Source organism: Xyrauchen texanus, chromosome 9 (assembly GCF_025860055.1).
Source record: "Xyrauchen texanus isolate HMW12.3.18 chromosome 9, RBS_HiC_50CHRs, whole genome shotgun sequence".
Lineage (NCBI taxonomy): Eukaryota > Metazoa > Chordata > Actinopteri > Cypriniformes > Catostomidae > Xyrauchen > Xyrauchen texanus.
The window spans coordinates 34,940,906-34,965,568 of record NC_068284.1 but is presented as its reverse complement, the minus strand read 5'-3'; the positions used below and the strand labels follow the sequence as shown (position 1 = coordinate 34,965,568).

Here is a 24,663-nt window from a genome sequence, read left to right as displayed (position 1 = left end):
GTCGTTGAACAAATCATTTGGGAGTCGGTGAGCAAATCAGGTAAACATAAATGCATATTATAAGACAACAAAAGTGTTTTTTTGTCATTGCATGCATGTAAAACTGTTGTTGGGGACTCCCAAAACAATATTAGGAATATTTTAAATACCATAAAAGGTGCCCTTTCAGTATTATCGTGTACTAAAATGTTTAACTATCTATACTTTTTTATCATTATTATAATTTTGTGTGTGTGTTTCATTTTAGTTTTCTTTGCTTTTTCACTCCGGATGTAACTCAAAAATTATGAATAAATCATAAATCACAAAAAAACACTACACCCTGCATTTAAATGGTTGACAATCAAAACAAATCATGCCCAGAATTCTGTTATACTGGTTAGCATGGTAATAAAATATATATATATATATATTACACTGCCTGGCCAAAAAAAAAAAAAAAAGCTGCAGTTTGGATTTAAGTAGGCAAATACAGCTGGCAGCAATTCTTTTAACCCTAACTGATGTAGTGTGTAGCTTCTCGCTTCTTAAACAACCATGTCGGAATACGTATCCCATGGACATGGAAAAGATGTTACGGTGTTTCAGAAGGGGAAAATTATTGGCCTGTATAAAGCAAAGAAAACAACAGCTTTAAGGGGATTGTTGAAATCACTGGAATTGGGTTAAGAACTGTCCAACGCATTATTCAAACATGAAGGATAATGGTGAACAATCAGCTTCGCGGAAGAAATTTGGTCGAAAAAAATATTGAATGATCTTGATCGGAGATCACTGAAACTTGGTGAAGTCACATCATAAAAAATCAACAGTAGAACTCACTGCTATGTATAATAGTAAAAGTAAGAGCCTTAACACATGCATAATGCGATGAGACCGATGAGTGATAGGGACCAAACAGCTATGTGGCCACAAGAAAGCCACTTGTTAGTGAGGCTAATTGGAAAACAATGTCTTCAATTTGCTAGGGAAAATTGGACTGTGGAGCAATGGCAAAAGGTCATGTGGTCTGATGAGTCCAGATTTACCCTATTCCAAAAGATGGGAGCATCAGGGTAATAAGGGAAGAACATGAAGCGATGCACCCATCACGCACTGTACAAGCCTCTTGAGGCAGTGTTATGATCTGGGGATGCTTCAGTTTGTCAGGTCTAGACTCAGCAGCATTATGCAGCAATAAAAGCTGACTACCTGAATGTACTGAATGACAAGTTTATCCCATCAATAGATTTTTCCTTCCCTGACAGCACAGGCATATTCCTGGACGACAATGCAAAGATTCATCAGGCTCAAATTGTGAAAGAGTGGTTCAGAGGGCATGAGGAATAATTCTCACACATGAATTTTTTTGGCCAGGCATATATATATATAGCCTATATATATATATATATATGATAATCATTCAGTTTATATATCTATATCTATATATCTATATATAGATATAGATATATAGATATATAAACTGAATGATTATCATATTAATGTACTACTGTAATGTCCAAAATTCATTCCAATGTCCAAATTTCTTTGTATTACATTGTCTACAAAAGCCATGTTAGTTTGTTTTTATTACTGTGAGCAGACAATATACTGTACAGGCTGTTAAAAGATGGCTACTGGTACAGTGTGTTCTATTATGTAATGTGCTGCCATTATACTGAGCCCAATTCATTTGACTACAGTCATCTCCATTATTTAAAAAACAAAAAAACGTGGACTGCCCTCCCAATACAAGTAAATCCAGAAATAAGTTTTACTCAGTACTAAGCATTGATGAGGCAATAATCGTCGAGGTTCTGAAAAAGAAACATTACTCTCCAAAAAAAAAAAAATTTAAATGGTAACTTTCAAAGATACATAACTCGTCACTAAAGAATGAGTGGTTCCTTTAAATTCAGCGCAAGCAAGTAAATTTCCAGTTCTATAGCGGCTGGATGGGCAATGAATGGCACACCCGGATGGCGGAAGTTGCGCGGTACTATGAGCCTTATGTGCACATTCACGAATGCAGCGTGAAGTTATTCGTACCGTAAAACACACTGTCTTGTTATCATCAGTTTTACAGCGTAAGGTCAAACAGTTGAGGAGGAGGAACGGATGAATTAGGGACTGAAGAGCGGGCAGGCATCTGCGAGTGGAATATCTGTGCTTCCAAAAGGTAAGACGATGAGTCCGGAATCAGATGCTGGAAACGTCAGCGGTGACAGAGAAGCTAGGGGTTTAAACACTTTACTTTTGACAGCGAAAAGAGGCATAATTTATATTAAATTTAGTTTGCGACAGATGTATTACAGTGAATAATAAAGCAGGAAATGTTTACGTTCCTCAAAGGGGCCGTTCAGGCAGAACACGTTCTTGCGCGGAAAACCGAGCGCTGGTGTCTCGAGACGCGTTTTTAACGTTTGAAGTTCTTTTTAAATCCTGCACGAGAAACTGTAAAACGCGGCGCAACGGTCAAGGCGTCCGTTTAGCTGTAGCTCACGTTTACAAGTTTTATAACATCGCGGACGTACGCAATGAGCGCATTCGGCGTGAACGGCCCCAAATGCTCTTGCAACGAAGAGAGTGACAAGTGAATATCGATTGCAGTTGCCCCATCATTCAGCCTCTATGATCAGTATCACCTGTGTGTCGATATTAGTGTTTTATATCCGTTTTTTGACGTAGACATACGTTGTGTATGAGAACAGATCTAGGAAAGTGACGGGGTATAAACACGTTGGCTGCGCTTTAATAATATATGAAGATGGCCGTATTAGATTTTAAGACGATAATGTGATGTGAACGGCAAGTGTTTAGATTGATGACGTTGTCAGACGAATTCTAAATTAATGCAGTTAGCCTGGGAACTTCCAAAGTGAATGTAGTTGTATCTTCCTCACCTGACACAACTGTAAACAAAGGTGACTGACCCCAATGCTTATTGACCATTCAGACCTGGATTTTAAAGGAGCCAAAACATTGCCCTGCCAAGGCATGAACTCTACAAGACCCCTGAAGGTGTCCTGTGGACAAGTACTGTAAGTTGCGAGGTGGAGCTGCCGTGGATCGAACTTGATGGTCCAGCAGATCCCACAGATGCTCAGTTGGATTGAGATCCTTTATGTTTCTCAATCCATTCCCGAACAATGTGTGCATTATGGCATGGAGCATTATCCTACTGAAAGAAGCCACTGCCATCAGAAAATAAAATTGCCATGAAGGGGTGTACCTGGTCTGCAATGATATTTAGGTAGGTGGCACATGTCAAAATGACATCCACATTAATAGAAGAACATTGCCGATTCTGACAGTTCCGATGCTGGCATGCCCATTGTTTACACTTTCGATGATGGACAGGACATCATGGGCACTCTTACCAGTCAGCAGCTATGCAGCCCCTTACGCAGCAGGGTGCGATGTACTGTGTTGTGACTCATTCCTCCCGTTACTATCATTAACATTTTTCATTAAATAGCCTTCATTTTTAGGAGATGGTCAACGTTACTTGCTTCACCTGTGAGTGGTCATAATGTTTTGGCTCACCTGTGTACTGTATATTACTGTAAATCATTGTCGAGTGGTTAAAACAGCATCTTTTACTCATCTAGTGTGAATTCTACTCATATATTGAGGCATTAAGTCATTGATAACACATTTTATTATCACATTAGTTAAGGTTTTACTGTGCGTCCTCATATTTAAATGTACTTCTAAACGCCTCCCACAGTGGTGTGACGGGTGTCTGAATGTTCGCCGTTGCTCGGCAGTTTCAAATAATGAAGAACACCTTCCTGATATTATTTCCACAATAATATCAGGGCCTTTAGGTGAGGAACAGACTAAAATGTAAGTTATTTACTGCAGTAGCTTTTTGAATCTCATTTGTGCTTCTGCATATATACACTTTCCATGCTGTGATCAATTTGAGACACACACAAACAAATGTCACAGACATCAAATCTGGGGCGACTATTATGAAATCTGTTCTAAAGTGTGGCTGATCCCTCTATGAAGTATAATCAGGATTAGTTTTTCGACTTATTGTACAAATATGCAACATACTTTAACAAACTACCAATGTAAAGTCTTCTATGACCTGTGCCTCTCCATCTCTTACAGATACAGTTATGACTCCATCAGTGCGTTTGCAGGAAATGATCCGGGTGATCCGGAGTGCACGAACCCAGTGTGAAGAGAGGGGCATCATACAAAGAGAGTGCGCGGATATCCGGGCGCAGTTTCGCCAGAGTGACAATGGGGAGCGTTCGCACAGCCTGGCCAAACTACTTTATGTGCACATGCTGGGCTACCCTGCACACTTTGGCCAGGTAACGGACTGATTGTTAGTCATGTTTCGAATATCTTTTTATAGTCGCATCTTGCTTCCTCATTTATGTCTTACCGGTGCAACTTTCTTTTACCTCAAATAGGCACTTTGCCTTCACTGTACCTTCTCGTTTTTACTCATGTTTTATCTGTTATGTTTTTATACATGCTAGTAGCATTAGTATTGGCTCTTACAGATGGAGTGTGTTCGCCTGATTGCGAGCACCAGGTACAATGAGAAGCGGATTGGTTACCTGGGAGCCATGATGCTCCTGGATGAAAAGCAGGATGCTAGCTTACTGATTACCAACTCAATCAAGAAGTAAGTGCTATGTACTAAGTACTATAAAAGAAAGTGTATTGTGGACAATTATGTAAACTTCCTCCTATAATAAACAGTAGTTTTTAATTGTTAATCTGAATGGTTCTTTATCTCTGTTGTAGTGACCTTTCCCACAGCAGCCAGTATGTCCAGTCTCTGGCTCTATGCACTCTGGCCTGTATGGGTTCAGGTGAGATGTGTCGAGATCTGGCACCGGAGATCGAACGGCTGCTCAGGGCCTCTAACTCTTACATAAAAAAAAAGGTACATTCATGATATTGTATGTAAATAGGCTGCTTTCTTTAAACTTTTTAAATCGTGCCATGTCCACATCCAAACCTCAAATTTTACCTTCCTACTATCCATCCATCCATCTTCAACCGCTTATCTGAAGTCGGGTCGCGGGGGCAGCTGCCCCAGCAGGAGGTTAAAAACACCCTTCCTACTAGGGTGGGTAAAAATATTGATTTTCCGATGCATCACGATCTTCATTTGAACGATCTTGATATCGATTCCTAAATCCCAAGATCGATCTTTTACTCTATGCCCAACCCTCCACTGCAATGAGAGGAAATCATTCGCATTTGCCACCAAATTTGAATTTTTCAGCTGCAAAATCCTTCCACTGCGTTTTGAGAATTTTTTTCTGTGTAAATGTGTCCAAATACTAGATCCACGTGACCCATTTGTTATTGAATTTCTCTATTAGAAAAAACTACAAAAATGAAAATGTTATTCTAATCGTGCATGGCACAAATTAGATAAAGACTTTTGAGTTCTCTCTCATTATTATGCGCTCATTTACAGGCTCTCTTTACAGAAATGCCTGTTTTGTTAAAGAGACCGTACCGGTTTTAGCAAATGTTCAACAAATCAATGTAAATACTTGTAAATAGTATCTGATATGCAATTAAACAATAAACGTGCCAAAAAAAGAAAAGAATAATAGCTTATTAATTGATTGTTAATAATAATACATTTTTAAAGGGTAACTAAACACCTGCTCAGAGTCTGACTCCACCCACTAGAAATATTTGAAAATGCAGGAAAAGTGGGCAGACCCCGGCAGGGATAGAGGGAACGAACCGAGTGCGGGGGGGGGGGCACCTGAGACTCGTAGTGACGGATTAATTGACAGCTGCTGTCAGACTCTATGTTATTATTATTCCTCACACGGTCGCAAGACGACATGTACATGAATCTGGCGTGGTGAGCTGGAACCTGCTTACGTCAGCTGTCACCGCTTACGTCGCGAAGTACCGCAACAGCCAATAGGAAAATTCAACTGCAGTAGCCACCGTTCAACCTGAAGAGGGCAGCACTCAGACGTTTTTACACCATATATTGTAGAATTAAAACACTTTATACACAAATGTCAAAAAAATTACTTGAATCAATGACCAGTACTAATATAGCCCCATGCTTACAGATCATTAACTAAAAAAAGTTGGTTTAGGGTTTAGTTACCCTTTAAAAGCAAAAATGTGACAAATGATAAAAAAAACCGAATAAAATATCATTAGTAAAATTTATATTTTCATAATGTACTTCGTTAGAAGGTCCCATGTATAATTAACAGCATTAACTGGGAGATAATTTTTGAAATATACCTATATGAATCAATATCGAATCAGGAAATCTGTATCAATACCCAGCCATTCTTCCTATATATTTAGTCTACATGCTAACATTGTATTCATTCTTTAGGCCACCTTGTGTGCTGTCCACATAATACGAAAAGTTCCAGAGCTTGGAGAGCTGTTCACTCCTTCAGCAAGGTCTCTACTCTCTGAGAAGAACCATGGTTAGACACTTTGCTACTTTTTAATTATTTCTTTTTAAATACTTTTTTCTTCACAAAAACTGTTATATGTCCAGTGTAAATGATAATTGATTTATTCCTGTGACCTAAATGATTTGCGGTGTTCACAGGGGTTTTGCATGGTGCTGTAGTTCTTATCACTGAATTGTGTGAGCGGAATCGTGATACTCTTGGTCAGTTTCGCAAGGTAATTTAAGTTAATTTGTATTAAAACGTTTACCTCAACTCTTACTCTACATAAAGGACACTTACCATGTATGTTTGGGTTCTTGCATTTGCATTAGGCTGTTCCTGAACTGGTCCAGATTATGAGAAGTCTTGTAACTTCCAGTTATTCTCCAGAGCATAACGTAGCTGGTATCTGTGACCCCTTTCTACAGGTCAGTCGGCTGCCATATGCAACTAATTTGACTCATTGTAACGTATTTGTTCCTGCACATTATGCTTAACTCTCACCCCGTGAAAATATGTAGGATGTTCTGTAGATCCACAGATAAGAATGGTAATGAATTACCAGGTCCCTGAAAAGTTAATTAGATTCATCAGGATCTTTCTTTCATTTAGGTGCGCATTCTTAGGTTGTTAAGGATTCTTGGTCACAATAATGACACCGCTAGTGATGCCATGAATGATTTGCTGGCACAGGTATAGTAGGACAAACACTCTGTCTAATGCACAGTTATGCATATACAGTAGTTTATATATATGCATAAGCAGAGCTCATAATGTGTATGATTGAGTCTGTTGTTGTTCTGGGTTTTGATGCACAGGTGGCAACAAATACTGACAGCAGTAAGACTGCAGGTAGTGCTGTGCTGTATGAAACAGTCCTAACTATCATGGACATAAACTCGGAGAGTGGGCTAAGGGTTGGTAAAACTTTCATACAGTATTTTTTAGAGACAGTTTTATCATGGTGACTGATTTAAGAATAGAAAATATTGTTTTAGTTTGTTTCATGTCATTAAATGGCTCTTAAAATTGTATATAATGAATGTATGTCTTCTTTTAAGGTGCTAGCTGTAAACATTCTGGGGAGGTTTCTTCTTAATAATGACAGGAATATTCGGTATGCTTTATTTGTCTTTTTTTTACATATTTAAAAACACTGGTCATTTATCAAATCTGGTGTTTTAGCCACCACAAACGTATTGTGCTGTCTGTGTCACTGTTACCACCTCAGTGAGATCTGATAACAATCAGAATACCTTATACAGAAACGGTCAGGGTTAGCCAGTTTTTCTGGCTGCAAATGCTAGGGGTTTTAACAACTTTAGAACCTGTCCTAATAAGCTATTCTTTTGATTTTTGTTTGATTGGTTTAGAGTCAATGAGATGATGCATGGTTTGAAGTGTAATTACATTTGCTGATCATGTTCAGTCACATTCATCACATCAAGTGCAGATCAATTTCAGAATGTTTAACTAATGTGTAAGTAATATTTGGATATAACTCACCAAATAGATATGACTACATATATGTGAAATGCATTACTAGATAATATAGAGAACTTGCACTTTGTTTCTGTTCATTCAGTTTCTCACTCCTACTCAAGCTGTTTTGTAGCCGCTCTTTCGATCTCCTCTCTTATGCATTACAGCTATATATCAATGACTTCACTCCAGAAGATAGTGCAGACGGATCATAATGCAGTGCAGCGGCACAGAGGCACCATTGTGGACTGCCTGAAAGATCAAGATGCCTCTGTGAAACGGTATCCAGAAGTTATAGACAATTTATACTTTTAGAAAATATAGGTTGGATATACAAACTCAAAGCAAGATGCAGTTCTAGTTATTCATAGTGCCGTTTGTTTTTGTTTTTTTTAGTCGTGCTTTGGAACTCTCACTTGCCCTTGTGTCGGCTGTGAACATTCGTTCCATGATGAAAGAGCTTCTTATTTTTCTTTCAACCTGCCCCCCAGAGCTGCGATCTCAAACCGCTTCTGGCATCTTCAACGCTGCTGAAAGGTATTGTTTTTTTCATCACTTTTGGTCTTTTCGTACTTCTTATATACCTGTTATATAATCCATTAAATGTTCACGTCTATGTTAGCACCTTGCTCTCTTGGCTCTCACACATATATACTTTATATTATACATTTTATAATTAATCATTTAGTCACCCTCATACCATTCCAGATGTGTATGACTTTCTTTTTTCTGCAGAACACAAAGATTTTTAGAAGAATATTTCAGTTATGTTGGTCCATACAATGCAAGTGAATGGTGACCAGACATTTGAAGCTTAAAATATCACAGTAAGGCCATATAAAAGTAATTCATAAGACTCCAGTGGTTAAATCCATATTTTCTGAAGCGATACTATAAGTGTGGGTGAGAAACATATCAATAGGCAAGTCCTTTTTTTTGCTATAAACCTCCACTTTCACATTCTTTCACATTTTTATTTAGAGATTTACATATCATGGTGGCGCCGCGGATGGCAGCCTCGGTGTGGAGCGGTCCTATTCTTGTTGTTTTTGTTTGTTTGTTCTGTGTTTAGTAATCTTTATCCAATCAGTTTTACCGGGGACGAACTGCTGAACATTCGGCAGCATATACCAGAAAGTCTTTCCCCGGTTTTTGAATATTCGGACGCTTTGCTTGACATTTTAGTCGGAGGCGCTGCTGTGCTGTTCAAGAGACGCAGGCGAGGGAGACGAGCTGGCACACTAGTCAGGCTCCGTCAGCACAGCTGTGCTGTTCAAGAGACGGAGACGAGCTGGCGCACTGTTCAAGCTCCGTTCGCACGGCTTTCGAACAGCGCTGCCAAGAATTCATTTAGCGGATCTCTGCTCTCTGCCTAACAAAATGGATGCACTACATCTCCTCACCTCTACAAACAAGGACTTTTCAACCTCTGCTGCCTTGTGCTTCACAGAAACCTGTCTGTGTGAAGCCATTCCGGACAGCGCGTTACATCTGATTCTGCCGGGCTTTCAGCTGTTCAGATTGGATCGCATCACTGATTTAACGGGGGAAAAAAGAGGTGGTGGAACATGCTTTTACGTCAATGAAAGTTGGTGTACAGATGTAACAACTTTAAAGAAGATGTGCTGTTCTAATTTGGAAGCGCTCTTTATTAACTAACTTTCTACTCGCTGCGGGAGATTTCCTTGTTTATTCTGGTGAGTGTTTATATCGCACCAAATACGTGTGTGAATGCAGCGCTGCAACATTGTTTTTTGAGGTTTGAGGTTTGCTTTGATTTTAACAAAGCAAACCTCACACGTGAACTGCCCAAATACAAACAACACATTACATGCCCAACTAGAGACAGAAATATACTGCATCATTGCTACACAACAATAAAGGATGCATATCGCTCTGTCCCAGCAGCTTTGGGACTCCCTGATCACTGTCTAGTTTATCTTCTTTAAACCTACAGACAGAAACTAAAATCTGCTAAGACTGTAGTAAAGACTGTAAAGACATGGACCAATAAAGCAGAGCTGGAACTACAAGCCTGCTTTGACTGCACTGATTGGAGTGTTTTTAAGGCTGCAGGCACCAACCTGGATGAGCTCACAGATACTGTGACATCATATATCGGTTTCTGTGAGGATACATGCATTCCTACTAGGACTTACTTAACATTCAACAACAACAAACCATGGTTCACAGCAGAACTCGGGCAGCTTCGTCAGGCCAAAGAGGATTCATACAGAGGTGGGGATAAAGTCTTGTACAAACAGGACAGGAACACTGTGAATAAGGAAATCAGAGTGGCTAAAATATACTTAGATACTCTGAGAAGCTGCATCAGTGTGGAGTGGCATGAAACAACATGCAAATTACCGGACTCCTGTCCCCAACCCTGTGGTGGACCAACAAATGGTTGACGACCTGAATGTGTTCTACTGTAGATTTGAAATGCCCAATCTCACACCCCACACCCGCTCTGACTTTCAATTCTCAAAAACACAAACACCTCCTGTCTTAGATCCTGTGCTAACCAGCTGGCCCCCATCTTCACACTGATTTTCAATAGATCACTGGAGCAGTGTGAAGTCCCATACTGCTTAAAACACTTAATCATCATTAATCATGTCCCATAGAAACCAAAAATCACAGGACTTAATGACTACAGACCTGTCGCCCTAATGTCTGTGGTCATGAAATCATTTGAGAGACTGGTGTTGGCCCACCTGAAGGACATCACTGGACACTTTCTAGATCCCCTTTAATTTGCTTATCGGGTAAACAGGTCTGTGGAGGATGCAGTCAACATGGGTTTGCAACATATCCTGCAAAATCTGGACAGACCAGGGACATATGCAAGGATACTTTTTGTGGACTTCAGTTCGTCTTTCAACACCATCATTCCAGCTATACTCCAGACTAAATTACACCAACTCTGTTCTCACGCCTATCTGTCAGTGTATTACCAGCTTTCTGACAAACAGGCAGCAGCTTTAGAGACAGGGAAGTTCACTTCCATCACATGTACAATCAGCACTGGTGCCCCCCCCCCAGAGATGTGTGCTCTTCCCACCACTGTTCTCCCTCTACACCAATGACTGCATCGCCAAGGACCCATCTGTTAAGCTTCTGAAGATTGCAGACGACACCACTGCCTCATCTGAGATGACGTTGAGTCTGCATGCAGAAAGGAGGTTAAACAGCTGGCTGTCTGTTGCAGTCAAAACAACCTGGAGCTGAACACACTAAAAATGGTGGAGATTATTGTGGACTTTAGGAGGAACACCCCAACACTGACCCCCCTCACCATTCTAAAGAGCACTGTGTCAGCAGTGGAGTCTTTCAGGTACCTGGGCACTACCATCTCACAGGACCTGAAGTCGGAGACCCACATTGACTCCATTGTGAAAAAGGCCCAGTATAGGTTGTACTTCCTTCACCAGCTGAGGAAGTTCACCCTGCCACAGGCGCTGATAATCCAGTTCTACTCAGCAGTCATTGAGTCTGTCCTCTGCATTTCAATATCTGTCTGGTTTGGTGCAGCTACAAAATCAGATATCAGAAGACTGCAAAGGACAGTTCAGACTGCTGAGAGGATTATTGGTTGCCCCCTGCCATCCCTTAAATATTTATAATATATATTGGTCTTATTGTGTATTCTATATATACTTCCTTTTCTATTAAATTTGTTTAAAAAAAATTTTATAAAATGTTTTATTTTTATTATTGTCTATGTCTTGTTGCTGTTTTGTATTGTTGTGCACTGGAAACTCCTGTCACCAAGACAAATTCCATGTATGTGTAAGCATACTTGGCAATAAAGCTGATTTTGAAAGTGAAAGTGGAGATTTATGGAGTCACATGGGTTACTTTAATGTGGCCTTTATGCGATTTTTAGAGCTTCAAATGTCTGGTCACCATTCAATTGCATTGTAAGGACCAACAGAGCTGAAATATTCTACTAAAAATCTTTGTGTTCTAAAGAAGAATGTCATACAACAATGTAATCTGGGTGAGTAAATGGGTTTGGGTGAACTATCCCATTAAGTAACCCTATAGTAAGTCTTAACTCAATTTGTTGCCGTATTCTGTGCTTTGTGTCTAACTGTGGGTATATGGTAAATCATAGGCACTGAACAGCTCTTTGTCTCGGTCAGGTATTCCCCTTCTAAGCGCTGGCACATTGATACCATCCTGCATGTGCTCACTACGGTAAATACCCATCGCTACACAACAACTGGTTTGCCAGTTTTATCCCATTCACAAATAAACAGTGGTGTTCATCTTGATGTTGTTTATTTTGATAGTTGCTTGTAAACCACAAGTTGTAAATATTGTACCCACTCTCTCAGGCAGGGGGTGATGTAAGAGATGAGACCGTTCCGAACCTAATCCAACTTATCACTACTGCGTCTGAACTCCACAGTTACACTGTTCACAAGCTCTATAGAGCACTAGTAAAAGATATTTCACAGGTAATGATATGGTTTGCATTTATAGTTCTGGAAAGAAAAGTAGTTATTACACATAAATAACTAATTATTATCTCAAATTGTTTGAAGATGTTTTTGGTCATACATGCTTTGTCTATTACAAACATGCATTTAGAAAGTCTACCTGTATCTTTGTAGCAATCCTTGGTTCAGGTAGCATGCTGGTGCATAGGAGAATATGGAGACCTGCTGCTGAAGGGAGAGTGTGAGGAGATGGAACCTGTACAGGTAAAGAGACATGAAAGAGAAGAATTTGTGGAGTATTGATCAGCAGCAATACAGTATCAGTTTGACAATTTTGTTTATTTGTAGCATGTTCGACAGATAAATTGAAACATGGTGTATTTTGTCATGTAAGTTGCTAACTAAGAAGTACCATGTTTTTTTTGGTACTATGATAGTACCAAGGTGTTCTTTGAAGTACCATGTAAATATCCTGGTACATGAATATGCTAAATATAAAGTATTAGATAGAAACTTAACTTCTCTGAGAAGGTTTTAGCGTGCTTACAGCATGTTTAGTAACTGGCAGTATGGTAAAACAGCACTTTTGTTCAAATTCATTGCTTTTTGCATATTCTGTAGCTCTTCTTTTTTGTGAAACAAATATGATTTTTGAGTCTTGTGAAATAAAAGGTTCGTGTTATTTGGTGCATATATCTGGCAGTCATTCTACCGAAGGGCTTTGATTAGCATCACTATATCAATAAGAAACTCATCAGATTGATGTCAGGTGGACAACAACCAACCTAATTATTCAAGCTTTTTTTTAAACCTACTTGTTGATTTTTTGTATGGGGAGAGTTTATTGAGCTTCCCTGAAACTTTTCTGTCAATAGGTTAAGGAGGAGGATGTCCTGGATGCCTTGGAAACAGTTCTTCAGTCTCACATGTCATCGCCAACAACCAGAGGCTTCGCACTCACTGCTACCATGAAGCTGAGCACTCGCATCACAGAAAATGTAGAGTAAGAACAAACTATTTAAATATTGTCAAAAATACATGTCATGCAATATAGCAAATATTGATTAGATATGTGAATTGACGACAGTGAAAAGTTGCCAGCTCTCACACAAACAATACTTTCTTCATACTTTCTATAGATTATCTCAGTGTATTTGCTGTCTGTTTTTCTTCTACATCTTTTTCATTTCTCTCTGTTTTTTTATAAGCCGAATCAGAAGTATTGTCAGCATCTATGGCAGCTGCATTGACTTAGAACTTCAGCAGAGGGCAGTGGAATATAATGCCCTCTTCAAGAAATATGACCATATGAGGTACCACAGAAGTACTTTTGTTCTCAACTCAATTTATAGAGTTCCCAAAGTTATGGAAAACCTATAAATATCAGGCCTGGAAAGACTTTTAAAAGTCTTACAATTCTACAGTGTTGTTCTAGTTATTCTCAATTTTTAAATATTTAATTGTTAATAGTTCAAATATTTAACTTCTATCTCTATAAGGATTTTTCCAGAAAAAATATTTTATACAGTAATCATAAATGACTGGAAAATTCAAAAGGAATGGGAACCCTGAATTTAAAATAAAACCAGAGATCATTATTGGTACTTATGTTTAGCAGTAATTAAAATTGATCAAGTTCACCATCATCTTCTCAGAGCTGCAGTGTTGGAGAGAATGCCCGTGATGGATAAAAACTCACCTGACCACACCAATGGAGACACAGCTGTAGAGACTATTAAGGAGCCTGACGCACCCAAACCTACAGTTTTGCCCTCTGAACCAGCAAGCCAGGTAATTATAGAAAATTATGTTTAAGCACAAGTTGTTATTAAATATGTACAGTATGTAACAGATTGTTATTTCCTTTTGCTGGTACTCTGTTAAAGGTGTGTGACCTTCTGGGTCTTCTGTGTGAGACTGATATAACTCTTCAGTCCAGCCCAGCCCCAATCAGCACTCCACCAACATCTACCTCTAATGCTGGAGATATTCTTGACCTGCTTGGAGAACTGGAGCTTACAGCAGGTGACAAAATGCAGAAACCTGGAGCACTAACCACTGCTTTGTTTTTCCACTCACATACTTCCCTATTGCAAAGTGGATCTGTAAATGGATACACACTGTCTGTGTTTCACATGGGTCAACTTGATGACATCACTGTTCTGCACAATTTGTGTGTAGTTGAAAATGGCAAGTGCCAAGTGGAGAAAAAGAGCTGCTGGTAGAGAAGCCCCTGCTTTAATCAAGTCTCCTGTCTGGGTACATTTACCATTAATTTTTTCAGTCAATTACAACAGCGATGGTCAAAAAAGTTTACAAAACAGGCACTGTTTGCAGACATTGCTCGACGCGAGTGCCATATACTGGTAATACATCAATATATGTTCATGTATATACTATACATTCACATACTATATCGGCATAGACGCATTACATGGAGATTGAGGGGCTTGCGAGGCACGTGCCGGCACGAGGTCCACCTTAAATTCATCCTGCTTGACCTCTCGGCCCCGCCGTGCCTCCTTGTGGGATCCCTCGGGTGTCACAGAAGAGGTGGGTGGGAGGGTGCATGAGGCTGAATCGTCCCTCAGAGTGAAGGTGATTCACGAGCGAAGACTTGAGTCTCTATGAGAGCTGTCTCTGCGTGGGCGCGGCCCAGACAGTTTATGCAGCACTCGGATGAGTAAATGTTCACTGGAACACTGCAGGGGAGTAGTCTCTTTGCTGTGAAGATCCTGTCTGCTGAATCGTGTATGTCGACGTCGAAATAGTAGAGGGCTTCTAGACGAGAGATGAATCACTGGAATGTTGTAACCATGACTGTATCCATGCTTATTTTGTGGTTACTATGATTTTACTACAAATACCATGATTAATATATGGTTACTGTTGTAAAACCATGATTTTTATTAAGGGCAAACCTGTTGAAGTGTTTGTTAACAAATACAGCATTCATTCTTTGGATTTGGGAGTCATATATATTTTCTTTTCTGAACATGGCTAATACCGAATCGAAATCGTGACCCTAAAACCATGATACAAACCGAACCGTGAGAAATTTGAACTGTTACACGCCTAGTGTCTCAATGCTGGTAAAGTATCTTTTTGTATGTGCATGTATTGTAGTTCCTGCTGTGACTGTATATGAGAAGAACGGAGTGAGTCTGAAACTACAATGTGACAAACAAATGGACACGGATGTCACTGTCACCTTTATTGCTTCCAATTCCTCACTGAGTGACATCACCAACTTTACCCTCCAAGCAGCAGTACCTAAGGTCTTTATCACTCTCCCTTGCATATATACCATCTTTATTTAAATTTATAAGCCGTTCTGCAAACTTGCATTAATGTTATGATGTTTGTAATCGCTATCAAATGGCGCTTTTCTCTTTTCAAGTGACTGTGATAATCGTTTGCCTCAATTCTGATTTACAGTCTGCATTTACTGCATAATGTTATTTAACAATTTCTTTTACAAAAAAGCATCAGATAAATATGTCTTACAATGTCACTCTTTATTCCAGCCCACATACTATTATCCATTCCATTTATGAGAATATTAAGCCAAGAAACGCGCTGTTCATGGCAATCTCATATTCATTCCTATAAAGAGTTCTGCAGAGCTTGTCAGAGCGAGCAACCGTAACCAAGGTGGGCGGAGCTCAGCCAAGGGTCAATTTTGTTTGCCAGGGATTGATTTTTGTTCAGACTAAATGATTACAACTTTATTCTTTTTGTTATATGAGGGTCGTATTGCAACTTTTGACCAGGTCTTTAACATTTATTTTTGGTATTTTTCAATGCCTTTATTTTTATGAAATGTAAGGGTGTGTTCACACTTGTAGTTTGGTCTTCTTGGTCCAGACCAAAAAAGAAAATTATACATTTAGTCCTGGTTTGCTTAACGTTCTCACTGGCATTTTTAACACCAAACCTAATGATACAAAACCAAAGGCCTCAGGAAAAAGTCACAACCTGATTGGACAGCTTTTATGACGTATATTTTTGACTGCACTTGCTGAGCATCCAAAACATTGCTGGCTGCTGGGCGAAATGCGCTCGTTTTATTTATATATTTGTATATATGATGGTATTTTTACCTGCTGAGAACAAAAGAAGAGCTAATAAAAGGTGTAAAGGAGTCAAAACAGCACCAGGATGCACATACAACGAAGAAATGCTGCAAGGACGGCTCAGTAATAGGCAAATTACTTCCTGTTTTTGGTCCGTTTAGACGTCTTTAGTCCATATTGCATTCATATATCAATCAAACCGCACCAGAGTTCATTTGGAAGCGGACCAGACCCACTATTCAGGCGGTCTCTGCCCTCTTGTTTGGTGCACACCAAGGATCGGGTGGCAGTGTTCAAACTTGTTCAAATGAACCGCACTAACAGAGCAATCACACCAACATTCCAAAACAGTTCGTTTTAATCTAACCAAACCTGCCAAGTGTGAAAACACCCTAGGGTACTTGTTAATCAAGTCGACAAAAGTTTCAGTCAAGAACATGATTGAGATATTTGAAAAATATTAGATAAGTGATGTTTGAAGACAACAAAGGAAAAATCAAGGTAAAAATGACAAGTGAGCAGAATATTTATTATTGGCTGTAATTTTGCCAAATTATGCAAAATTGTGAAAATATGATTTAATCGTGTGTATTTCGGAAACATAAAATAATAATAATTCTTTACATTTTATAAAGCACTTTTCTAGACACTCAAATTGCTCTACGTAGTATAGGGGGAATCTCCTCAACCACCACCAATGTGCAGCATCCACCTGGATGATGCGACAGCAGCCATAGTGCACCAAAACACCCACCACACACCAGCTGTTGGTGAAGAGGAGAGTACAGTGATGTAGCCAGTTCATATATATTGGGGATTATTAGGAAGCTGTGATGGATCGAGGCCAATGGGCAGATTGGCCAGGAAACTGGGGTTCCACCCCTACTCTTTTTATGAGAAGTGCTCTGGGATTTTTATTGACCACAGAGAGTCAGGACCTCGGTTTAACATTTCATCTGAAAGACATTTGCTTTTTTACAGTATGGTGTCCCCATCACTATACTGGGGCATTAGGACTCACACAGACTGCAGGGTGAGCACCCCTTGCTGGTCTCACTAACACCTCTTCCAGCAACAACCATAGTTTTCCCCAGGAGGTCTCCCACCCAGGTGCTGACCAGGTTTCAGTGGGTAACCAGGCGAGAGTTGCAGGGTGATATGTTGCTGGAAAATATTAGCTTTAAAATTTAATCATTTAATAATCACACATTATTTGGCCATTTTATTTCAAAAAGGTTACAAATTTAATTTCCATCACGGAATTCTATTAAACAATACAGAATTAGAGATGTTCTGGAAATTACATGTGGTGGGTAGGGCTGGGTATTGATATAGATTTCCCAACTCGATTCCGAACTCCAATTTGGTATCTATTCATATAGGTACATTTCAATATTGCTTGCATATAAAAGAAATTCTCAGCAAATGCTCTTTGTTATAGAGGAACCTTCTAGGCAACCATTCTTGGTACAATTTGGAATGAATCATTTTACTAAATTATATTTTATCATTTAGTTTGTCATCAAATTGGTTACATTTAAGCTTTTGAAAAATGTTCAAATTCAGTCTATTCCATCAATTAATGTATTGAAATTGCATATATTATATTGCATATATAGTTTGTATAATTTGTACTATTTACATTGATATGTAGGACGCACACATAATCGGTACTGTCTCTTTAAGACCAGTGGCATCAACCAGTTAGCACATATAACGAGAGAAGTCATGTATAATTTAGCGCATCCACGTGTGATTAAATTAAATATAAATTGTTTGTTGTTTTCAATCAATAACTGACTGTAAAAGCAGAAAGGTTATTAAAAGAGATTTGTTTGCACATGTGAGTGATTTACTTGCATTATAGAGGGTTGCCACATAGAGGGAAAGATTAATCTTAGGATTCAAAAATCTTTATTGAGATCGTTCATATGAAGATTGCGATGCATCAGAAAATCTAAATTTTTAGTCTTTTCTAAAAAAAAAATAAAAAAAAGATACAAATTACATAAATCTCCTGTGGTGCATGTATGTACGTACACCTTTGGACATTGTCAGTAGACAAAAAACTATTGAGAGTTTACAATTTTTTTTAACAAGACTTTATAGAAGAGTAAAGTGCTAAAAGTGCTCGACGTTGAAGAAACACCCATACATGACGCATGTTGTATTTCTCAGTCTTTTAAAGTGAGACATAATATATTTTACACAACTACTCATTGAAACTTTGCTTATGAAATTATTTATTTTTCAGAAGCTACAGTTGGAAGCTGTTATCACTCAATCACATGTGTGTTACATGTTTTCTCATTAGAGTGTTAAGCTGCAAATGAAAGCTCCAAGTGGTAATGTGATTCCAGCACGAGGCCTTGGTCAAGTCACACAGACTGTGTTACTCAACAACCCTAACAAGGCAAGTCTTGACCCATCCTGTTTCAGTTTCCTCTTTTAATTTTTAAATATTAATTGTTTAATAAATATATCAGCATTTTGCATGCACATGCTTCAGTGTTCACATATATCATGGATATTTTTTTAAATGTTGAAAATTTAAAGGGCTAAATGTCAGGCCTGGAAAGTAATGGAAATTAATCCGATTTTTAAAAGTCATTGTAAAGTAGTGGTGTATATACTTTTATAATGTGAATATACATACTAAGTACTATACTAATACAGTATTTGATTTGGCTGGAAATTGATGTTTGAGCACAATGTGTAAATTTATGGAAATTCATTTTGATTCAATTTTTAATATCTCCCCATTCAGGTGAGCCTAAAGATGCGGGTTCGAATGTCTTACTCTAATCAGGGCATGATGTGTCAGGACACAGTACAGATTGACTCCTTTCCAAGCCCTGCCTGGAACTGTCAGCCATCAATCAGTCCCTTGTGACAGACCTACATGAGTCTAGTCTACCCTGGGGACAATCTCCATGACAGTCTCTCCCATTTAGAAGGAAATTTACACAGTCTGGCAGCTGTCTATCATCCTCTTTATTATTACACCTTTGGCAAATGTGACGTTAGTTATTTGTTTTATTAGTCAAAGACTTTTATTGCAGTGGATGAGAGATCTATGAACTGCCGACTGTCCCAGTACAGATTTGACAAAACAGATTTATATGTGTATGAAGTGTTATCTTGGTTTGAATTGTGGAGAACAAAGTGTGATTTTTATGTGCTTTTTTGTTATTGCACAAGAGTAAACACATAAACTAATGTACTCTATCTTTAGATAAGCTCCTTTATGCTAACGCTAAATGGTAACTATACCAACACTTATATTTCAATGGCTTAGGCCATCTTGCAATGGCTAAAATGATCAACCTACGCTGCGTTTCCACTGACGCGTTAGAAATCCGCTCATTGCCACTCACAACACTAGGGAACAGCTTGCTCTGCGCCGCTGTCAATCCCACAATCCACCTTACAAGCGTGGCACTCAGCTTCCATAGGAATGCATTGAAACAGACCTTCGTTCGCAACACGCCGGTGGGTAGGTACTGTTATTGGGATAGTTCAACCAAAATTTTTAATTCTGTTCAGTGGAATTCTTTCGGTTTCATTCCATCTTTTGTCCGTTCCATAAAAGTGAAGAAAGGAAGCCATTCAGGTTTGGAATAACATGAGGGTGAGTAACTCATGACAGAAAAAATGTATGTGAATTATCCCTTTAATCCCTTTGCAAGCAGATATGTGTGTATATAACATGAGTTGTGATCACAGCTCATCTCCAAATGCCTTACTGTTACAATCATGTCTTTCTCGACTCTGTCACATCTCAGGATAATGACCGTGAATGTGGACTCAACAAATTCACATTACCATCTCATGTACTTATAATGTTCTAATGATACCCCTTAAAGAGCCCCCGAAATCAAAATTGGACTTTTGTGACTTTGTCTAAGCATATTGGCTTTAATGCCTTTAACTACTTAAAGTGGACAACATTTTATTTCTCTAAAAATTATTGATAATTCGTCTTGCATTATGTTTTCCATTATGATTTATTTATCTTTCTGACAAACACTATACAATATTGTGTGTGTGTCACACTGTACATCCCATATAAGGTATTGCAATTAACAGAAAGATGATATTCAGTTTCATTAGTCTCTAAGGGAATAAAATTATTTATATTTGAGAACTAGATGGAGAAGTTTCTCCATTAAGTTCTGAGAGCCAGAATATTAATGATATGACACAGGTGAACTTTACATTTATTTTCCACTATAAATGAGTCTTTGCTGTTGGGATGGAATACCCTCATTTTCTTCCTCCCTATCTTTGATTCTCACCTTGTATGGAAAAAGAGGAAAACAATATCCAGTAATATCACAGATACAAAAATATGTGTAATATTTTATTTGCAGTATTCATAGCTTGTCTGTGGGCTCCATGTAATTTAAAAAAAAATATTTTGCTTGTGAGTGACTGACACAAAAGGGAGAACCAGCTATCAGTACAAATCAACAAATGTAAAAATATATTCTGGATTTTTTTTTTTGGCAGGATTTTAAACCTTTAAGAAGTGTCTGGCTTTTATATGTATCCTCATACAGAAATAAATGGTGTTGACTTTGGCATGTACTAATTTGGAGGAATGCTTGGGATCATTGTCCATAATGAAGACCCATTTGCGACTGGGCTTTAACTTCCTGGCTGGTGTCTTGTGGTGTTGCTTTAATATATCCACATAATTTTCTTTCCTCATGATGTCATCTATTTTGTGGAGTGCACCAGTCCCTCCTGCAGCAAAGCACCCCCACAACATGATGTTGCCACTATGCTTCACGGTTGGAATGGTTCAGGCATTTGGAAATTCCTCCCAAGGATGGAGGTCCACAATTTTCTTTTCTGATGTCTTGGCTGATTTCTTTTGATTTTCACATGATGTCAAGCAAAGAGGTACTGAGTTTGAAGGTAGACCTCCAATTGACAAAAATTATTCTATCAGAAACTAAATTAGAATTGACATCGTTTCTGGAATTTTCCAAGCTGCTTAAAAGCATAGTTAGTGTATGTAAACTTCTGACAGGCTGGAATTGTGATATAGTCAATCATAGGTGGAAATCTTGGGGGGGTCAGGAGCCCCCTACCTAAAATATCATTAAAATATGTGTACTGTAAATAATATAATGATATATTCTTAAAATAATTGTTTAACAAATAAAATAAAACAAATGCAAATGGGGCAACAACAAAAAAAAACTTGGTGTCCCCTTCAAAAATTGCTCTTGAGAATTGTTATGTTTGTTGTCCCCCCCAACATTTTGTTGACATTTTCGCCCCTGTAGTCAATTAAAAGTGAAACCATCTGTCTGTAAACAATTGTTGGAAAAAATGACTTGTGTCTTGCACAAAGTGGATGTCCTAAACGACTTGACAAAAGAACTATAGTTTGCTAATACAAAATCTGTGGAGTTGTTAAAAAAATATTTATTTATAGTGATTTGTGCCTTCCAGCTAACTTCTACAGCAACTTCCGCTACTGTAGCTGTGAGCATACATTCAAATTAGTAGCAAATAATGCATTTTCCCCTCCTTTTCCTCTGCCAGGTGCCAATTGTTGAATCACTGTTTAGGTTAAGCAAGGGCGTAGATTTGGCTTGAACGTTGGGGGGTTGCAGTGTGAAGCTTTTACTTTCCAATAATCATAGTATAAATACCCCTGAAGGGAAGTAACATGACACCGCTGCACATACTAGAGCCTTTCACCAAGGTCTGCCCTAGTAGTTATCTGATCATGAATTACCTATGGCAATGTTTTTTTTTACTTTTTAAAGTTGCCACAGCACTTGGGATACCTGAAGATGGTAAAGAGTTGTGTTTTATTGTTCTAACTTGAGAACAAAACAATTATGTATTATAAATTCCTTACTAGTTAACTAATATATTTATTTTAAGATTCTTTAGTTCTGAGCAAATAAAGTACATTTTCACTCTCTTTTTTTGTATTATCTATAGATATCGATGTTGTGTTTGAGGAACGTTCTGTTCCATTTTCCTTCGCTGTTAAATGTCACAGATGATGGAGCAGTTGCAATTGTAGTAATTGCTGAATCTTGAATATGTGGAGAAGAATATGTGTTTCTTTTTTCTCCCTCTAAATCAGGCAGAATGGAAAAACTTGGTATACGAGAACAAGCTAACCTACAGGCCAACGCCAAAGCCCTACCCTCCCTCGTTCACCTATCCTGTTAGATGTGTTTGACAGGTCACACCCAGACTTACAGATCATCTCCAGCCTCCGTTCCAGAGCTATTCTAATGATGTAATACAAAGTCAGGGAGAACTGGCCTTTCACATGGCAATTCTCAATTGTAAGTAGCCACAATGTGAGTGGTTGAAGTCTACTCTTTGATTATCATTCTAACAATAACTGATTTCAGTGGCCCTGCAGAGTCCAATGTCTTTCCACTGGGTTATTTTGTTCCTATTTGGGCTGGAACAGCAAGCCCATCAGCCATTGGTGCTGCTCCTAGAAGAATGTGTAGCCTTCACAACACTGGAGCTCTATCCAGACACCCTTACGTTGATCTATCTTTGCCATCTTTTCAGGTGTACATCCATTGCAAATTATGGGATTTGGGCCCCTTACGATTTTAATGAATTGAGGAAGGCCTGCAATTATAATAAAGACACAGGAGAGTACGTTTATTTTATTTCAAAAATCTGTGCTTCAATTAAATTTCTATAGCACACTAATCTATGTTGACATGTGTTTATGGGAAAACATCCAACTTATTAACAGGTGGGAGCTTATAGATGACGCATCCCAGAATACTCTTTGTCAATGTTGTGATTCCACTTGTACGCCATGCAAAGAGGAGCACTGTAAATCGAGACATATATTGTCCACTACAGTAATAGTAATAATGTTAATCATTGCAATTTTTTAACATGGGTTTAAATTCACATGCAAAGTTTTTGAACCACCACACATCAAGGGATGGTTCTAAACTCCATTTTAGGACCTCTGATAATTACTGAAAATGTACCATGATGTTACCCCAATGTGCCAGCCTTTTACTGGAAGCATAGGTTTGTTCCCACAATCCCATTATTATAATCATATATTATTTAGCATATTTTTGAGTTACATTTCAATCCATTTTGTCATGTTTTTGCTTTTTTTCCTTGTTGGTAGACTGAATGGTGGTTTGGTGATGGAGCAGATAGTAGTTGACGGGTCCATGGCAGTGGTGGTCTATACATTGTATTCTTTAGAGATGAAAGACCCATGTGTAAAGTAAAATCATCCTCCTATCAGGTGCAGTATTCCCAATTGGAGGGAGTCATAAGGAGTCCACTGCATCTTTAACACCTTTTCTTTTTGTCCAATAGAAGACTGAAAAATCTTTGAGACTATTATTTGAAATTGGTTGCTCCTGCTCTGATATTTTTTTCACTTTATGTACCCCAGCACAGCACCCGCTCTGCCTTACTTAACAAACCTGCTTCAACAAATCATCATATCAGTAAAGGCTCCAAAACATTAACTGGGTGTGTCAGATAAGGGAGATTTTAAAACTGTAAAGGACCAGGATTGAGAACTACTGCTTGTAGGTGTCACACCAGTTATTTTCTCTGTGGAATACAAAATTAGATGTTAAGCAGAGTGTTAGCTTCAGTCAGCATTCAATTTCATTGTTTGAAAAAAAAAACTTTTCACTTGGTCTTCAATATTGCTTAAAATTTGGACAAGTTCCCAGACAATTCAGATCAATGCAAACAGCATAAACTAACCCACTCGATTTGTTAGTGAAATCTAATATATCCATTGTTTTCCCCAACGTTTTTCATTTTAAATTGGTAAGCATTGCACTACATGCAATTTTAAAGGTGCATTCAGGTCTTTGTGTCATATTGGACTTGAGAACACTGGACACTGACACCTTTAAAATCAGTAGTTATCAGTTTCAGATGCCATTGTAGAAATTTTGTATTACTTTAATCAATGAGTGAAAGTGTCAAATAACAAGACAGATACTGAGATTAAGGCAGTAGTATTCGGCTGGTTATGTGATTCTAACATGGCAGCCCCCATGTGTGGAACCTCTCCATGTAGAATAAATATAAGGTGACTGACATGACTGGCGTCTTGATTAGACTTGATTGAATAGTCACAATTTCCTACATATATTGCAAATTAAAATTCATGTCTTTAGGAGTTAAACTTTTTTAATGAGGAATAAATGACTGAATGAGCAGTGAATGCCACAGTGATCAGAGCCACACCAATAACAGCTG

The 24,663-nt window shown here is 38.4% G+C and overlaps 1 protein-coding gene across 1 annotated transcript; it reads left to right on the top strand.

Moving 5' to 3' along the window:
• The first annotated feature begins 1,898 nt into the window (after positions 1 to 1,898).
• Positions 1,899 to 21,215, top strand: LOC127649819 (AP-1 complex subunit gamma-1-like). Its single transcript, XM_052135086.1, has 22 exons — positions 1,899 to 2,158; positions 4,102 to 4,310; positions 4,506 to 4,630; positions 4,753 to 4,894; positions 6,338 to 6,434; positions 6,563 to 6,639; positions 6,737 to 6,832; positions 7,017 to 7,097; positions 7,223 to 7,321; positions 7,466 to 7,521; positions 8,054 to 8,167; positions 8,283 to 8,423; positions 12,035 to 12,089; positions 12,230 to 12,352; positions 12,509 to 12,598; positions 13,210 to 13,337; positions 13,543 to 13,647; positions 13,990 to 14,125; positions 14,221 to 14,359; positions 15,461 to 15,612; positions 18,725 to 18,823; positions 19,178 to 21,215. Exons 2-22 carry the CDS (start codon positions 4,110 to 4,112, stop codon positions 19,301 to 19,303), a joined length of 2,382 nt encoding a protein of 793 aa, XP_051991046.1. The 5' UTR covers positions 1,899 to 2,158; positions 4,102 to 4,109; the 3' UTR covers positions 19,304 to 21,215.
• The last annotated feature ends 3,448 nt before the right edge of the window (positions 21,216 to 24,663 follow it).

Excerpts from the sequence above, each read along its gene's own strand:
- LOC127649819 (XM_052135086.1), top strand. The coding sequence starts at position 4,110 with ATGACTCCATCAGTGCGTTTGCAGGAAATGATCCGGGTGATCCGGAGT. Across the intron at positions 6,435-6,562 it reads ACTCTCTGAGAAGAACCATG|GGGTTTTGCATGGTGCTGTA; the intron begins GTTAGACACTTT and ends CGGTGTTCACAG. Across the intron at positions 15,613-18,724 it reads TCCAAGCAGCAGTACCTAAG|AGTGTTAAGCTGCAAATGAA; the intron begins GTCTTTATCACT and ends TTTTCTCATTAG.